Source organism: Vulpes lagopus, chromosome 7 (genome assembly GCF_018345385.1).
Source record: "Vulpes lagopus strain Blue_001 chromosome 7, ASM1834538v1, whole genome shotgun sequence".
NCBI lineage: Eukaryota > Metazoa > Chordata > Mammalia > Carnivora > Canidae > Vulpes > Vulpes lagopus.
Genome location: NC_054830.1, coordinates 97,878,868 through 97,896,778, shown reverse-complemented (window position 1 = coordinate 97,896,778; position 17,911 = coordinate 97,878,868). Strand labels below are relative to the sequence as shown.

Sequence of the window (17,911 nt, the reverse complement as noted above, 5' to 3'; positions counted from 1 at the left end):
TCAGTTCATCAACCAAGAGAGTTGGCTGCCTGCCCTGGGAGTGAATGTACATGCTTGCACACCTCAAGGGCTAGCCTTCAAGCTAGTTAAAATGTGAGCAGCAGTGAAGTGGTTGCAAATCTTGCCTCCCTGCACTAAAAAAGTTGCATGACCCACTTTTTAAAACTTTACTTCCAGCCTTGACTTTCACAACACACTTGCAACACATTCACAATCAATCCAACACATATATACAGCCCACCTTAGGATGTCACCTCCTAGACAGCTGTCAATCAAATTAAGTGTCATGTGTTAATGAGCCTTTATTTTAGGACACACAGGGTGAAAAAATATTTTTCCCTAAAGCATAATTACTTGGACTTGAATTCTTAAATGCATGGTTATGGCAAATGCAATGTTTCAAAAAAAAAAAGTAATAGTTTCAAATATATCATGTCCAGCATCTTATTTAAAATCAAACTAAAAAGGTTTAAATGACATTTAAGCATATCTCTAAAAGTGTATCAAGAAATTATAAAGACAAAAGGCACATAACAAGTACCTAGATATATCTGGTCAAAAGAATAATTTTGAGATTTTATTTTTTCTGGGTGATAATAAAGTTCATACCAATTTACTGAATCCCGCATTTATATAATAAACATCAGATAACCCGTCTGCCACCTGACTATCTGCAGGCCATTTCCCTACCACCAGGCCAAGTTAGGAAATGACCCCACCATCTGTGGCGGATCAAACTTCAGTCCACTTTTGGTATGCTGCTTTTTAAAATGATGTTTTAATACGGACTATTGCTAATACGTGGGAATCTACATCTTGACACATTTATTTGAAAAAAAGAAATTCTCACTTACTTAATGGAAAATATAAAATAATAATAAAGAAACATATTTCATGAACTCAAAAAATACTCAGCAAAAGTATCCCCTATTTTTGACTCATCCAGGCAACATTTATACGACTGTCTTTATCAAGTATTTTTTAATAGGTATGGTATGTGGTTTCTGCATTCTTTTTGAGATTTATTTTAAACCAGTGTAACCAGTCCACTTTCGTTCTGTAAGAAGAGCTGCAACTTTTGTCCTCAGTAAGTTTTATGAATTCACATTCAAGTAAACTAATGATATTAAGTATTCCCAAGTCACGCTGGAAAAATATTATAACATAAATTATTTAAACAAGAACTGTAATCCATGTCATCTATGGCGAATATTACACAATCAAAGGTAGGTGTTGATAGAAATATTTAAATTAAATAAATCTGGGTCTCCGTAAGATACGCTTTCTGATACTGGCTATCTCGAGCATTTTGTAATAGGAAACGTTAGGTCTTTTTTCAGTGCAACAGGACTAGATGCGTGAACAAAGTTCATCTACCCTGTTAGTTAAGAGGCCAATACATAGATTATTAAAAAGCGATCTGACTCTGCATAAATAAAGTTACATTTTCAAATTGAGAAAAGATGAGTAGATGCAAGGAATGTAGCCAAGGACAAAGAAGTGAATTGTAATAAACTGTACTTTGCAGACCATTCTGTGTCTTTGAAAAGGTATATTATTTCAAAGACATTTGAAAACGCATCTCTTTGTGGTCTTTTGCAAAATACCCATGCCTATCTGAGTATGAAAGCTCCATGTCTATGTCCATGGCTGGCACATGGCAGTGGACATGGGAGGAGAAGAGGGCCGGCCACTCTACCCAGAGTGGGTGAAGGAGATCTAGGGGCCTCGAGGACCATCCAACCCAAGCCAGATACTCCGTATAAGGGGTTTGTGGGCAGTGTTTGCCGTACCAGAAGAAAGAACAATCTGCTCCTACCTTGCTCCTGCACGTAGTATGCCAAAAACAAATCAAGCTCCTTAACTGATACTGTGATATGATGTGGCTGGACACAAAGTGCTGGGTTTGTGCAATGTGGGGATTTCATGAGCCGCTCTCCATCGGTACTTTCCAAGGGGATGCCTTTGAACAGGATCACCATGACTAGATCCAGACGCCAGACTTTGTCTGCCTGTCGCAGGCAGTCGATTCTCCTAATCTTACCCTTCTGGTCGGGATTGGATAAGACACAGCACGGGTGCTTCTTGCCAGTCACGGTGAGCACAAAGTCCTCTCGGTACTCCTGGCGGATGTCTTTGCGCAGTTTGGCCAGGAGCCTGGATGCCCACTTCTGTTTGATTTCAGGCTTTTCGCTGAGAAGCTCATCTTTGACTGCTCTTTCTTCATCCTTTGACATTCGCTTCTCGTGCTTTTTAAAGTACTTGCGTTTCCGAGCCTGCAGGTTGAACCAAGTGTAGGCGATTGCACGGACGTGTGGAAGTAGTGCCTCGATGAATGGGTGAAATTCATCCTGTGGAAGATGAAGAGGGGGGAGGAAGGAGATATACACAGTCAGCTTAGTTTTAAAGGCTCAAAAAAAAATAAATAAATAAAACTATAATCCCTTCCCAATTCCCTACAAAAAGTTATGCACAAAAACAACATTCTTTTCTTATTTAAAATGATCAAAATAGCAGTTGAAGAAGAAAATAAAGTATGCCAAGCAGTCCCTTTTTCCACCAAAATTTACAGGTTGATACTGCCTCTTCAAAAGACAATAAGATTTATATTTGTATTTCTACTCTGGCCCCATCCCCCTCATTCCCACCGTGCATCCTACATTCTTTAAAATGTAAGTAACCAAGGTGCTTGGCATCTAATTTAATATTTAAATATTTGATTGACCAACTAACACTAAGCAGTACCATTTTACAAAGAACACAGTGAGATTTTTTTTTTTTTAATCGGAGCAGAGCTGTTCAGAAGGCAGGAGCGATGCCACAGTTCATTTCTCTTCTCTGTGGCACAGAAACACAAAGCATATAGATGCTCAGTGCAATGCCACACAGTTCCCGCTTTTGGAGCATGCTCTCAGCAAGAGGCTGCTGGTGGCACAAAGAGCATGCGCCATTAAACTTGATCCATTTTCTTATCAAACGTCCAACATTCCAACACTGAAACAGCACCATTCCAAGAGTGGTAACTAGAGAAACCGGTATACAGTGAGGGAAAGTGGGCAAAGGACACAGCTTGTCGTATCAGTGTCCTGAACAGAAGGTTTCCATACTTTGAGCAGTGCGTTCTCTCCCTGCACCACCAACACTAGCCTCCAAGACACACACACACACACACACACACACACACACCACACACTCAAACACTCTCCGATTCTCTCGTAGACACACATACACACTCTTTCGTTTTTCAATAAAAGTTTCTAAAGTTAAAAACAAAAATTATCTGAATGTTCTTCCGGCAGCTTTCCTACAGAACCTGAAGCCCCACAGAGTCAGTTAATTTGTTAACCGATCACATGAGTGTGGCAATTATTCTAAACCCCTTAAAAATCAATCTGAGGTGAACAATGAAAAATGGCAACTTGGCACCAACTTTACATGCTTTGTGTCTCTGCATGCGGTGGCAGGGTGACACCAGGAGTGCACCGCTGGTCACTTACTGCTTTTGTGGAATCAATACAATTCATTTGCTACGCATGTGAATTCTCCGGCAGGACTGTGGGTGCATGTATGAATGGCTTGTGAATCTGCACGTGTATAGATTGCACAGTATCCTGTCTTTTGAATTAAGTGGTTTACCTTAGGTTCCTGCATTCTTACTGCATGTTCCATCTAAGCCTTTTTTAAGGGAGGGAGGCAGGGAGGAATGGCAGATAATCTTTACCTACAGATATTTCAAGTTACTTCCCAAAGCAGTTAGTGTTTCATTACTTCCTGCCATAGGTAAAACCTGTCTCATAAGCTTAGGCCTATTACTGGTTAGAGAAAGAGCTAACATCCTGTGCAGGCATACTGTATGCATGCTATAAACCAGGATCTGAAGCAAATAAGAACTTCCACTGCGGCCACTTTTCTGGTCACACTGACTGTATTGTCACCCCAACCAGGAAAATAACTTTCTCTAACTTATCGTATTCCAAAACTTAGAATTTACATATGAGAGCTAGTCACCCTGAATTATGTGGAATAAATTCAATCTAACCAGCAGACTGATGAATTCCACGAGGGTAAAGATGAAGAAAGTGCAACTCATGACACTCTTAACAAAGAAGGTGTCCAAAAAAAAAAAAAAAATCCCCTATGGTTTTGAATCCATTTTTAAGATGAAATTCAAGTTTTCAATGCTGAAGACTGCGGCGTGTTCACAGTACGTGTTTCACATACGGAAAAGGTGTATGTCCCATCCAATCAATAATGCAGTTATCAAGTGTTTTAACATATTGCTGTAAAATGGTCCTGTGGCAGAATGAGTATAAATCAAAATTTTCTAACAATACAGAATGCAGATGATTACATCACAGCATGAGGCATAACCAAATGCCATAGAGGAAATCATTACACCGATCAGTAGTTTCCAGCAGAGATTTGAACAATTCGGTTACTATGTGAGCATATTAAAGTAGGCCATGGAAAGAGTTAAACCACAATCTGTTCTTTGTGTGGGAAGGCAGCCCTTGCTCACAGCAACCACAGCCCATGATAAGACCTCCCTAGCTCCATATACTTTCTGATGCCATGCTTTCGGCTTTCACTGTAACTACAAAAACTTTGTTTATCCCCCTTAGAAATAATGCAAAGGAAGCCCTGCTTAAGGAAATGTGGGCTCAAACATCCTTCGGGAACTCACTTCCTATAATCTGACTCTTACCATGATTTACTGATATGATTAAAAAACGTACATACATACTCATCAGCTAAGGAGTTGAGAATGTAAAGGATACAGGGGTGGGGGGGGGGGCTTTGTCTCATTCATTTTACCCTTGCCACGCTTTTATAAATGCTATATTATTGCAACAGCGATTAGGCTGTGCGGTAACTCTTAAATGCTTACATCCTTAAGTACTATGTTCAGTGACATTTCATTTTCTTATAAAGACATCAAACATACTATTGATTAAATCTGTTTGAGTTTCAAATCATCTGTCATGTAGTAAATCTAAAAATTTTAATAAATTATTTTAAACCATCAAAATGCAAATTTGAGAACTGAATTTGGAATTTCTTAGCAAATGCATACAAAACAACGTTTTTTTTTAGATTGCCTTTAGTTTATTGCCAATGCTGCCAAATAATGTTTTAAAACATACTTTTTTTCTTATTGACAAATAGAAATAGCAAACTTTCTCAGCCCATAAAGTTGCCTTATAAATATGCTTCAGTGTTTTACTATTCTGTGGATTCAAGTGAAACACTTGACAAGGAGACACAGCCTCCAAAAAAATGATGATAAGTAGAGCTTTGTTATAAGTCACATACACTTCTGTATTAACATGCCTTAAATGTCATCTCCCAAATATGACTGTTTTCTAACACTGAGTTGCAATATATTTTTAGTAATTTTGAGTGACATGGATAAGGAGAATAACTGTCTTCATCCAAAAAAAGAAGTGATAAAGGTATTCAAATGTCCTAATTAATAGGTTATCATAATAACACTTTAAACCATTAGGAAAGTCGTTTTTTGTTTTTGTTTTTTTGTTTTTTTTTTAAGCTAAGCATATAAGTGACCTAAGATCTAATGGTTCTGTACTAAGGTAATATGTCATCTCACCCTTTCAGAATTTCTATTAAAATTCACTGACATTCCTCTTTTAAAACTTCCTTTAGTTGAACTAAATTGATAACATAAATAACCAAGTTACAAATAGCAAAGGTAAAAGTAAACAATTCTAATTCCACCAGAAATATTTATTTTTCTTCACAGAAACAATGGTTTCCATGAAAGGGATGGAAAATTAGACCAATATAGAGGTAGAAGAGTAAACACTAGATATTCTTAGGGCACTGATATATAACAATAAATCATCAAGAATATGTTCCACGAAGAACTTGAAATTTTAATAATTTAATGCAATCACGCCAAGTAAAAGTTTTATGAGGGGTTTACATTACTTTTAGAAAAAGCAAAATATGAAATCATATATGATGGTTCTTATTTTTCCTTTCCTATCTGACTTATACTGAAATATAAATACTGACTTATATGGATATACTGACACTTTCATATAAAACATTTTGCTAAATATCAACAACTGTAACTGTAGCTCCTTTTGAATTAAAATTCTTCCTAAAACCTAGATACTTTATTGCAACTGAGACACTAAAGTTTTCAACCAATTAGGAATGCTTCTCTATTCTGTATGTACACATCCTAAGATACATTTTGCTATAGCTAGTAGACTCTTACAACACAAAACTGAACTACTGGTCTAATATAAGAGTAACATCGCTAATGTGCCCTTACTTCTGCAACATCTTACATTACCTACCTATAAAGTCACAGGTATATTAAATGAGAATTGGGAAGCTACAGTTCCTTCTGGAGGATAGGCCTTAAATCCCAAAAAAAACTGTTTTAATACGTCAACCTACATTTACATTATTAAAACAAGAGAGAATGTTAGTCACCATGAATTAGTGTTGGTTAAGTATGTGTTCTTGAATACTAATGTGATAGCTGAATGATCATGCTGTATATGCTCCTAATATTCCATATGTCACAATGCTGCAATGTTATTTCCAACTTACAGAAATTAAGATAAAGCTAGTGACTTTACAGTGCATATTTAGAGGAAATAAAAAATGCAGTGTAATCGCTAGCAAGGTTTTTGAGCAGCTGATGCTAGAAATATAAATTAATATAGATAAGCAGTCCTTTACAGGTGAGGATAAGTGATGCAGTACTTTGTAAGCGAAAAAGCCTACCTCAATTTGTTTTATTTGAACTACGCTTCAAAAATGTAAAAATAATGCCAAATGAGCGTGGTTTACCAGAAAGAGAAAAAAAAAAATCCTGATCGGTAATATGAAAGGTAACTTTTACAACTGAAGGCAATTCGTTATACCTGAAACAGTTTCATCATCATATTTATTGGCCATTATTCATACCTTTTAAAATACAAAAAACTCAGCAACTCATTTTTCCAGTTTTGTTAAATTAAAGTGCACGTTACTTGCTGAAAATAGCCATATCTAAGTTAATCATACTCAGATGCCAAACAAAATATAAACAATAAAAAATGTGTCAGCCAAAAAGCTACAGGACTGTATCCAATCACTGAATAAGCCTTATCATTGTTTTCATCTTCATTCACAATTTATGAATGCCTCGGTCCTTTCCAATCACAATGGCTTCTAATTGTCATACAATTGAAATCTTAATCATTTGTCCACTATAAAAATGCATCATCGTGATGTTGGGATTTAAAAAAAAAAAAAATTGCAACACACCTAAGACCTGGCGACACTTCTCTAACCGCGTACTTTGCCACGCCAATGTCCAAGAAAATGCTTATCAACTACAAATGGGGACACTTCCTCCTCAGAGCTGAAGTCCACAGTCCCACACCTTTCGAGGTTTAAAAATAATGCTTTAAATAACCACTCTGGGCTAAGACATTCAGTTAGTTCGCCAATGGGTTAGTTAGCTGGGCAGCGATGAAAACTGCCCCCAGGTAAGTCTGCTCGGGTCTCACCACTTCTCCATTTGACCGTCTGGTTTAAAATTATGTACACTGTGTTCCTAAAAACGTATCAAGCCAAGGTTTTATCTCATAACGCTGCTCCTAAAGTCTCAGGACGATTTTCAAAGTGAATTTAAAAAAAAAAAAAAATGACCTTACTTTTCCAGCACTACTGTCTGCCCTCCGAGCTACGCCCAAATATCGCCATAGGAACAGGTCCCCAGAAAATGAACATGCCCTAAAGTCCTTAACTTTCACCACCACCAACTAACTCGTGTCAACGTAAAGACTGGCTTTGTGGGGTGGTCACTGGAAGCCTCCAAGTGCGGATCGCGGCGGCCCCGAGTCTCAGATGCCCACATCCAGCCGGGGCTCGGGTCTCGGGACCACAACCCCCGACTCGCCCCGCCGCCCGCCCCCTGCCCGCGCGGCGGCGGCGTCCAGAAGCGCCCGCAGGGACCCGCGCCGGAGTCCCCTCGCCCAGGTTCGCTGGTTGTTTCTGAGGCTCGGCCCCCTCCCCCCGTGAGGGTCCGTCCCCGCGCCCCAGCGACCCTGTACAGGGGCGGCGGGCACGCGGGCACCGGGGCACGGGCAGCCGGGCAGGGGCGCCGCGCGGCAGCAGGCTCTGGGGGGCCGCGCAGGGGCCGGCGCTGGCGCTGGCGCTGCCCGGCCGGGGCCCTGCCCACCCCCGGGGCCTCGCCCGGTCCCGCCGCCCGCTCCCCGTGCCCAGGGCGCGGGGCTGGGCGCGCGGGGTGGCCTCGGACGGGCGGCCGCGCGCCGGCTCCCACGCCGCCCCGCGGGGCCCGCCGCAACTCCGGGCCACTTGTGCGAGGGGCTGGGGTGTCCCGAGGTCCACCAGGGCCGCTGGCGGTCCGCAGAGGAGAGCAACGAAACAACACAAAGGCGTTTCGGACCGGAGGGAAAGCTCGAGACAGCGACCGAGACATGTACCTGAGTGAGACAGATGGGAGAATACATCATGACTTCGCCTTAAAACGCACTTTCCCGGAGATGCCCAAGAAAATCTTCGAGAAGCCAGAATCTCATCTATTCATTTTACAGTCATCTGAGCCCCGCGGTGCGGTCGGTCAGGACGGGGCTCCGCGCCGGATGCCGCAACTTCGCGACCAACCCCGTCCTCCTTAAATAGCCAAAGGTCCGCGTCCGCTCGGCGCGCTGCGTTTCCCGGGGTGAAATCCAATCTACACTTCAACCCTCCTGCAGTCCGGGCGCGCCGGCCCTGCTCGCCGAGGCCGCCGCCGCCGCCGCCGCCGCCGCCGCTTTTCGCTGGGGTTTGGGGGCTTGTTTTCTGTTTTGCAGTTGTTGTTGTTGTTGGGGCTAGGGGGTGCGCGGAGGTTCGGCGCGGGCTGGATCGGGGTGGTGGTGGGTGGTGAAATGCTTTTCTAAAAAAGGCGGGGAGGGGGGCGCGGGAGGGAGCGCGGGAGGGAGAGCGGGGAGAACGTGTCACCGCGCTGGGAAAGTTCAAGGTTACAGCCCCGAGCACTGCGGCAGGATCCCCGAGTGGCGGCCGCAGGCGAAACTTTGCCGCGAGCCGACCATGTGTGTGCGCGAGGGGCAGCGCGAGCGAGTGCGCGCGGGTGGCGGGGCGCGCGCGGGAGAGGGCCGGGTGGGGGCGGGGGGGAGAAGGGAGAGGCTGGGGGGGTGGGGGGGCTCGGGCGCAGGTCTCCCGGGCGGAAGAGGCTCGCGGCGCGGTCCCCGGCTGCAGCCGCCGCCGCCGCCGCCGCCGCCGCCGCCCGCGCCGGCTCCTCCACGCCCGGCCGCCCGCCCGCCCGCCCGCTTCGCCCCGCGTCTGACCCGGCCGAGCGAGGAGGCTGCTGCTTGCCGCCGCCGCCGCCGCTGCCCAGAGCCCGCGGGGGTGGGGGTGGGGGGTCGGAACGAGCTCCTGAAAAATCCCAAACGATAAAATCCCGCTCTCCCGCTCGGCTCCAAACTCCTCGCTTTTCTGCTCTGGGCTCTCTCTCTCTCTTTTTTTTTTTTTTTTTTCCCCTCCCTCTCTCGCTTTCTTTCGTTGCAAAACTTGGAAGTTGAAAATTTCACCGGTTCCACCCTCTGGACCCCGCTCGAGCTCTCTCCAAATCAGACTTAAGGATTGTTTTATTATTTAATTACACAATCATCGCTTTACTCCTCCTCCTGCAAACGCGCATTCCTTTTGCACCAGCCTCTCCACACCCCCCGCCCCCCACCTTCCTCCTCCTCCTCTTGCTTCTCTCTTTCTCTTCTCTCTCTCTCCCCCCCCTCTCATTTGCTAAAGGTCTCATATCGGCGCAACAGAACCATGACTCCCCCCACTAGAGCCGCCCTCCGCCCCTTGGGCAAGCCCCGCACTCTCCCCGCGCCACCCCACACGCATACACACCCCCGAAAACCCGCCCTGGAAGAGGTATTTCTGTGCTCGCCGCGGACTCTTTAAGCCGCGGGAACATCCGAGTGGGAGAAGCACTGAGCCGGTCTGGGCCCGAGAAAGGAACGAATGGAAAATTCCCTCACGCCCAGGCCGCCCCGGGGCCCAGGTCGGGGCGCCGACTCTCGCACCCGGGGCGGGCGCGGCTCCCGAGCCCGCCGGCCGGAGGGAGGAGGGGCGGGCCGCGGAGGCGGGGGCCCGAGCGAACTTCGGCGCAAGTAGTGGAGGAGCGCGGGCGGGGGCGGGGCGGGGGCCTCGGGGTCTCCCCGGCGCGGGTCCGCGCCCCGGGGCAGCTCGGCCGAAGCGGCGCGCCGCGCCTCGCCGCGGTTTGCCGCCCTCCCGGGGGTGCCCCGTGCACGTGGCCTCGCTCGGAGCGGGAGGGTCGGGCCGAGCCGCCGCCGCCGCCGCCGCCGCCGCCGCCCCCTGCTCCCTCCTCCTTCTCCTCCGCCCGCGGCCAGCTCCGTTTTCCTCCTCCTGCAGCCCCGCTGGCTCGCTCCCAATCCCCACCCCCCGGGGCCCGGGGCGCCGGCGGAAAGCGGCTCCCTCCCCGCCGGGGTGCAGGCAGGGCGGGGCGGCGGCGCGCCCGGAGCTGCGGGGCGGGCGGGCGCGCGCGAGCGGGGTGCGTGTGCGGCTACAGCCCTGCAGGGGCGGCCGCGCCGGCCTCGCTCCCGCGCGCCGGGCCCCGCCCCCGCCCCCGCCCCCGCCCCCGCCCCCACCCCGGCCGCGGGCCGCGGGGTCCCGAGTGAATGAACTTGATTTCGGGTGCTGGGAGGGAGGCGGTTCGGCTCGCACCCTCCTGCAGGCGCGCGCGCGGACACGCACACACACACACACACACACACACACACACACACACACTCACTCCCCGCCCCCCAAATTCCGGTTTTCGGCAAGGGGTGGGTGGGGAAGAGGTGGAAGCAAAGGCCGTCCAGACAATGGAGGGAGGAAAAGTGAGTGCCAGGGGCTCCGCGTCTACCTAGCTGGGGGCTGCCGGGGGCGGCTGGGGCCACGGCCGGGCCTCGACGTTCCCAGCCCCAGGGCGGGGCCGCCTCTGCCCCCAGCTGTGCGGTTGGGGTCTTGAGGGGCGCTCCGCTTCTCCTCCCCTCTTCCCCTCTTCCTCCCTCTCGCTTTTCTTCCTCAACTTTTCTCCTTTTCCTTCCCTCTCCCTCCCTCTCTCTCTCCCGCTTCTGCCCACCGTCCCCCGCCCTCCCGTCCCCCCAGCGGACCTGAAGGAACCAGTGACTTTTTCCTTCCCCAAGTGGGAGTTATCCACATCAAGCATTTCACGACGACACATCAAGAAAAGTAGGCAGGTTCAAGTCAACCATGAAATGGTCACTTTTTAACCCCGTCCTGTCCTCATTAGGGAAATGCTCAAACACAGTCCGTTTTCAAAGAGCGCTCTTAATGAGGCGAGCTTGCCAAGTCTACCAGCTGCAGCCCCCGTAAACCCAGAGCCCCAAGAAGAAAGGCGCTGGGGGGCGGCGGGGGGGGGAGCGATGGATCTGGGAAGACAGGTAAAGTCGGGGAAATTTCGAGAACTCCCTCGAGTTAACCCTTCAGGGCGCACACCACGGGGAGCAGCCTCCCTGCTAGCCCGGAGGCAAAACCTCTAGTCCGCGTTCTGACAACGCTAATATCCTTTGTGTGGGTCATTTCTTCTTTTTTTGAAAAGCCAGGATAAAGTTGACAGTCTTTATAGATGAAAGGAATGAGGTGACAGTCGGGATTAATCCAAACAAATACTCATTTCTCTCCCAGAAATTTTTAGGCAATCTCATCTTAGATTAAAAATAAAACCCCCAAAGCATCACTTTGTATTGCACATTATGCTGCCTCCCTTTTCTCACCCTCGTAGCGAAGTCTGAGGGGAGGGGGCGGGGAAGCGCTACTGATAATACCAGCTTTAACTACTGGAGTTTCCCTTTGAACAAATATTCAATTTAACTGGAGTTAATTTACCATAAAAGACATTCCCCTTGGCACGAATGCACTCATGTCCTTGAACACACCTCTTTGAATGCCTGGACTCTTAGAGAAGCCATTATTTCGGGGTCTCTTTAAAAATCCAGAGCCCATCTCTCTCTTTCTCTCCCTCCCTCCCTTCTTCCCTCCCTCCACACCACACCACCCCCAGTGAAATCCTGGCACCCAGAGAGCGCTCCTTTCAGCCAGAGATCCCAGAACCAGCCGCTGTCCCCTGGCAAAAGAGGCCCATGGCTGAGCCCTGGGCAAGTGTCTGCAGACATCGTACCCCTCCTCCCCTATTAGTTTTCCTTACCAACAGAAACCATTGCCCTCTGCCACCAAAAGTAGGTTGCATCCAAAAGTTTCTCACAAGCTTAAAAAAGAAAGGCGAAAAATTGACAACTGTTACACAGAAGAGCCCACAAATCCGCAGCAGCACCAGGGGTGAAGAAGCAGCGACAGACCCAGGTAAGACCCCAGAGAAGTGAAGATGTCTGGGGCCTCCCAGGCCTATCACTTAGGGGTTCAGATCTCTTTCAGGTGCTCCATGTTTGTAGAGCGCTTGTGGTTGGGTACAGTCTGATGAGCATGAAGGATGCTTGGTAGTTTTGAGTTTTGATTTGTTTCCAAGAAAAGGGAAATTGAGAAAGGAGTAATGGTGAGATGGGATAAATCAAAAGGGAAGAAAAAATGAGCAACAGAGATATCCTGGAAGGGCTTACTGGGTGCTCAGTTTATATGGCTTTGACTGTCCTCTCAGGCCTCCCAGCCAAGGGCAGGATAGCTGACATTCCCCCACCCCCACCCCACCCCCCAAACACTGCTTCTTCTCCAGCCAATGTCAAGGTCACTACAGGCCTTCTCAGGATGAACTTTAAAGGAGCCTTTTGTAAAAAGAGTCTGTCTGGTAGATTTGGGTGTATGGGACATCTGGCTTCTCTCAGCATGCTCATCCACTATCTTTGATTTGAGAGGTACCAATCTCTTAAATCCCAGGTAGAAGAGTAGAGAGAGGAAGTGAGAAAGTGCATGCATTTTATTCACTTTCCCTTTTTCCCAGCATGTCTGTGCCAAGATATTAAGAGTGGTTTTAAAGTATCTCTGAGAAGTTTCTGCTACTATCAAAATGGGCCAAACACTTCTTAGACTTGGATACTTAGACTCTCCCTAAACTCTTTCTTCTCTCTCTCCCACACTGAAAGGTAATGACAGGCCAATTGCATTCACCCCAAAATCTGGTTTGAGGACCGAGAAAGAACTGAAAGCCTCCTGCAGCAGCAGAAATATTTGATATTTCAGAATTACTAAAGATCTCCTCCCTATATCACTTATTCCCTGCCACTGTATAGGGGGGGAAAAAGTTTCTTTTCTCACAGATAGTTTGTTGATTTCAAAAAGAATGCCAGTGCTTCAGGAGACTGGATTTTTCAAAACTCAGTCGTATACTTGAAAAATTAAGCAAGTTACCCATTTGGAGCCTTTCACTGACCTCCAGAGAGGACTTGACATCTCAAGTACTTATCAATATTGATTTTCTTTTAACCTTCTCCCTTCTAAGAAAACTCAGTGACAGGTTGCAAATCCTGAGCAGTTTAGGGAAAGGTTTCTTGGAGCTTAACAAAGCTGTCATTTTCAATACACCCGATGACTTTTTTTTTTTTTTTAGCTCTTGAATGTGATTTGAGGGAAGGCTCAACAACCACACACCCTGGCTGCATCGCCAATATCAATATTTTAAAACTAAATACAAAAGAGACAGATGACCTCCTGACCCCAGGAAACAGGCCTGCAAAACTGCAAGTATCCACCACACCATGCCCAGGGACCCTTCCTTCTTCCAAATGAACCACAAAAATCATACATGTGTAGCCCAGAAAACACAGTTTTATATCCACAAGCAGGAACACCAAAAATCCACTCAGAAGCACAGACATAAACAACCAACAAGTACTGAAATTGCCTGCACTTGATGGGAATTGCAAAATCATGCCCAGCTCTCTCAGCCCTTAAACTACTACTGTCAAATTAGGGTAGCAATTTTTCCCTCCTAGAAAATTCACAACTGGTTAAGCTTCCCCACCCCCCATTGCCAGTGCTTTGCCTTTCACTGAAATGAATAAATAACCGTGGACTTTTCTTCCCTCCTCTGGGAGCTGTTTGGTGTCCCCTGAGGACAAAACTAAATGAGAAAAATGACGCTGTTAATAATGTCGCTGCTGAAATGCCTGTACTCGACTGTTAAAAAAAAAAAAAATACTATCCCACTAAGTGTGCTTACATTTCGGGCACATTTACAAGCTACGACTAAATCTGAACAGTGACTGGGCCAGATCCCTCTATTAAGGTTAGCTGGTTTTCACTTCTCTACAGAGATGAAGCCAGTTCATCAACGGAGATTCCCAACTTCTGAAGACATTTGCTCCCGGATTACAAAGTCAGCAGTTGCCTGTAACTTTTGCATGATTTATTTTAAACCTTGAAAATCATGGTAATAATTGCCTTGCTTCACTCACAATACTTCAAAAGTTACACACAGTCTCAATACACAGTCTCTTCGCTGCTAATACTGAGAAGGTTGTAGTTATTTCAACTACAGCTATTTCGTCCTTTTTCAAAAGAGCTGACCTCTAAAGTAAAACTATACTGTCATTCTATTTCTACATATAAGTCGTTTTTTTGGTTGTCCATCTACATATGCCTTTGTGACATGAAAACAGATCTGTTTTAAGGAAATGTTTCAAAAGCTTTATCCAAAATAGCCAAGTAGCCTTTACATTCTGTACTAAAAATTGTAGAAGGGGTACTGCAAAGAAACTCAAACTTTCTGCACCCTTTTCTCGAATTCTTCCTTTGAAAACTGCCATTCTGTCTCAGAGTCAAAATAACACATAACAACAGAATTGTGCATTTTAACTTCCAAATTAAAATTTAACAAGCAATTGCAAAATTACAAATAGAAAAGACAATTGGGCCTACACAGAATATATGTTCAGTAAACTTTATCTCTGAAATGTTTTAACAATACAGTAAGTTAAATTTCAAAGCAATAAGATTGTCAAATCGTGTGATGTCACAAACTCTAAAAGCAAAGTTACAGATGTTCGTGACATCATATTCACTCATAATTATGCTACTGCTGCTCGGTCTGCTCGTATTAAAATTAAATAGATGTCTATGTCTGCTAAAGAATAAAAAGAATTTATTTTGGACATCAAACAATGAAACTGTCACCATTTATTGTCTGAAACACTCAGCTAATCAATTTCCTATTAAAACAGCTTTCAACAATACTCAGCTTTAAAATTCATCTGGGCCAGTAAAAACCTTTTCCCAGTGCACAAGAATGCAGTCCCAACCACGACGATAATTACCCTTCTAATACTTTTATTGCCCAAGCACTTTTTCCTGTGCTTCCCATCAGTTAGGCAAGAATCTGCAGTATATTGTATCAGTGAGTTGGAGTGCTTGACCTTTGCCCACATATGATTTAATAGGGACTTTTCAGCGCTGGAGCTTTCTCCATCTCTCATACCATTAAATGAAAACATCAAACCTCAAATGTAAAACTGGAAACCACAACGTTTTGTGTTTCACAACTCTTTGCAGTTTTTACTTAGGCTGCTTAAAGGTCAGCTTCTTAGCCTCACAATTCTCTCCCCCCTCCCCCCCCTACAGTAAAGGTGCTCAAAAGTCACACCAATTCTGATTTTGATTAAATCTTGAACTCCCCAGTCAGATACACACATGCACCCTGCTTATTTACACGTGCATTCTTTTTCTAACCACATAAGCATGCGTGTATGGCTTTCTGGATTTATTCCATTTTAGAGCTGATTTAAATGTCTGTTCAAGGATGGGTTCAAAAGTTAACTTTTTCCCGCCTGTTGGAAAATTAAAATTACAAAAGATGGTGCTATAAGATTCATTCAAAGAACGTTAGAGTTAATCTTGTGTATTTTGGCGCCTTTTCCCTGCCAGCTACTGTACTGGGGGGCGGGGGGGGGGGGAGGGGGCGGGACTTGGAGATCTTGTTATGTCCCGTCTCAAGTTCAATGGCAGTTCTTCTAACCGGAGGAGAAGATGGCCATGTTCACAGCCCTAATAATAATTCCAATCACGCCACTTCGGCATCTTGTGTCAAAGTCGAAACTGGCTTCCCCGCCCCCTTCAACCTGAAAGCTGCCAAGTCCTCACACACTCCGCATTCAACCACAACTTAATGGATGGGATATTGTGCATTAAAATGTGTCCCAGACGTACTGGCGAAGAGAGCACAAGGGAAAAGGGAGGCGCCCGCGCGCACACACAAACACACACACACATACTTACAGGGGTAAAAATCCTAGAGCAAAACCAGCAGGACTAAAAGTATTAGGAGCGGGAAGAAATCCATCATAATCTTTTTTAAAACGGGGAGAGAGGTGTGGGAGGACTAACAGTTTGATCCTGCAACTTCGGGAGGGGGGGGGGATACTAAATTGGGAACAAATATTGATCTTAAAAACTGCTAACATACTACCCAGAACTAAATAAATAGTACTACCCTCACATTTAATGGTATAAAAAAAATGCACTTTTAATGAGAATATATAACAAAGCTGTGCATATTCACCATAAAGTGAACGAAAAAAAAATTGCTGTAAGAAAAGAGAATGGACTACAGGGTACAACTAAAACATCATTTGTACAATAATTTTTCCAACATTGGGAGGAGGAGGAGGAGAAAATAGGGAATTAAGCAGGGAAAATACTACGTTTAACAGTTTGGGCTCACAATGTTACCAACTGATTCCCGCCATAAAAGTAAAGTTACTAAACTAGAAAAAAAAAAAAGTACATGTTTGCATCGGCCTGGAAATCCAGCACTATAGGTCAACCTGTAAAGCAGAAATGACATTTATTTAGGTAAAACAGTCACTTCACAATGCACAAACAGGAAAAAAAAATTGTGTCTGGGGTGAAGGGGGTGCAAGGGACAAACAAGACGAGCAAATAAAACCCATCATTTCAAAGCCACATACCATTGCACTGTATTGCATTAAATAAAAGAGATCTTGAGTCTGCAACAGAACCCTGGGCCGCTGACTTCACGTGTCTCAGGTACAGATTTGTGGATTTTCTCAAGGGCTGTTTGGGTGTCGCTTTTTGTGCTTAGCTTAAAAAAAAAAAAAAAAAAAAAAAAGGCAATCCGGGAGTAGTCTTTTATTTTTTAAAGTATTATTCTGCAATGCCCCAGTTCTTGCCCGAGAAGAAAAAGTCTAAAAGCAGGCAGCCCCCTCAGTCTGGATATGCAGTTTTCCTTCCTCGCACTTGCAGAAGACTGTCTCCCGTGGTTGACTTGAACGCCGTCCAGAGCGGGGTGTGTGCGTGTGCGTGTGTGTGTGCGTGTGCGCGTGTGTTCGGTGGGTTTTATTGTTGTTTTAGCAGGGCTGCTCCGGGCCGGGGCCGCCTCCCGTCCCGGGCTCCGGGCGCGGCCGCGGGGTCGCGCGCTCGCCCCTTCCCCGCCCTCGGATTGGCCTGGCCGGCGGCGGGGCTGCCCCGGAACCGCCACCCACCCGCGCACCCTTTCCGCGCCCGGCCGCGCGCGTCCCGCCGCCGCCTGCCGGCCTTTCTCTTTCTCCGGCTCGCCGGCCGCCCTGCCCCGCCCCGCCCCGGCCGCCCCGGCGCGCGGGAAGCGCGGCTCTTCGCTTCCGCCTGGCGGCGGGAAGGAAGGCGAAAGGAGGAGCCGGGGGCGGGCGCGCGGCGATGCATATTCATCAGGGCGCCCGCGGCGGCGGCGGCGGCGGCGGCGGCGGCGGCGGCGGCGGCGGCGGAGGCGGGAGCGGCCCCGAGTGGGTGTGGCGGCCTGCGCGGCGCGGGCGCCCCTCGCGAGTGGCGGCTCTGCTCTTTGTGCAGCCCGGGCCGGGCCGGAGCGAGGCGAGGGCGGCGCCGCCCGGCTCCGCGCGCCTTTGTGCGCCCCGGGTCACGGGCCTCCCCGCCGGCGTGCGGGGCAGCGCGG

General features: G+C 46.8%; 1 protein-coding gene across 10 annotated transcripts in view; it reads right to left on the bottom strand.

The window, feature by feature from the left end:
- The window catches only part of NFIB (nuclear factor I B), a 242,020-nt gene extending 224,509 nt beyond the window's left edge, over window positions 1-17,511 (bottom strand). For 3 of the 10 annotated variants that reach the window (XM_041760893.1, XM_041760895.1, XM_041760896.1), the window contains exons 1-2: window positions 8,472-10,459; window positions 1,820-2,351 (exon numbers count right to left, since the gene is read on the bottom strand). In XM_041760893.1, coding sequence (XP_041616827.1) covers window positions 1,820-2,351; window positions 8,472-8,501 — 562 coding nt within the window. In that variant the 5' untranslated portion in view covers window positions 8,502-10,459. Of the gene's footprint in view, window positions 1-1,819; window positions 2,352-8,471; window positions 10,460-16,934 lie in introns of those variants that run through there. The other 7 variants (XM_041760898.1, XM_041760900.1, XM_041760902.1 and 4 more) reach the window with 4 other exon arrangements.
- Window positions 17,512-17,911: the final 400 nt, after the last annotated feature.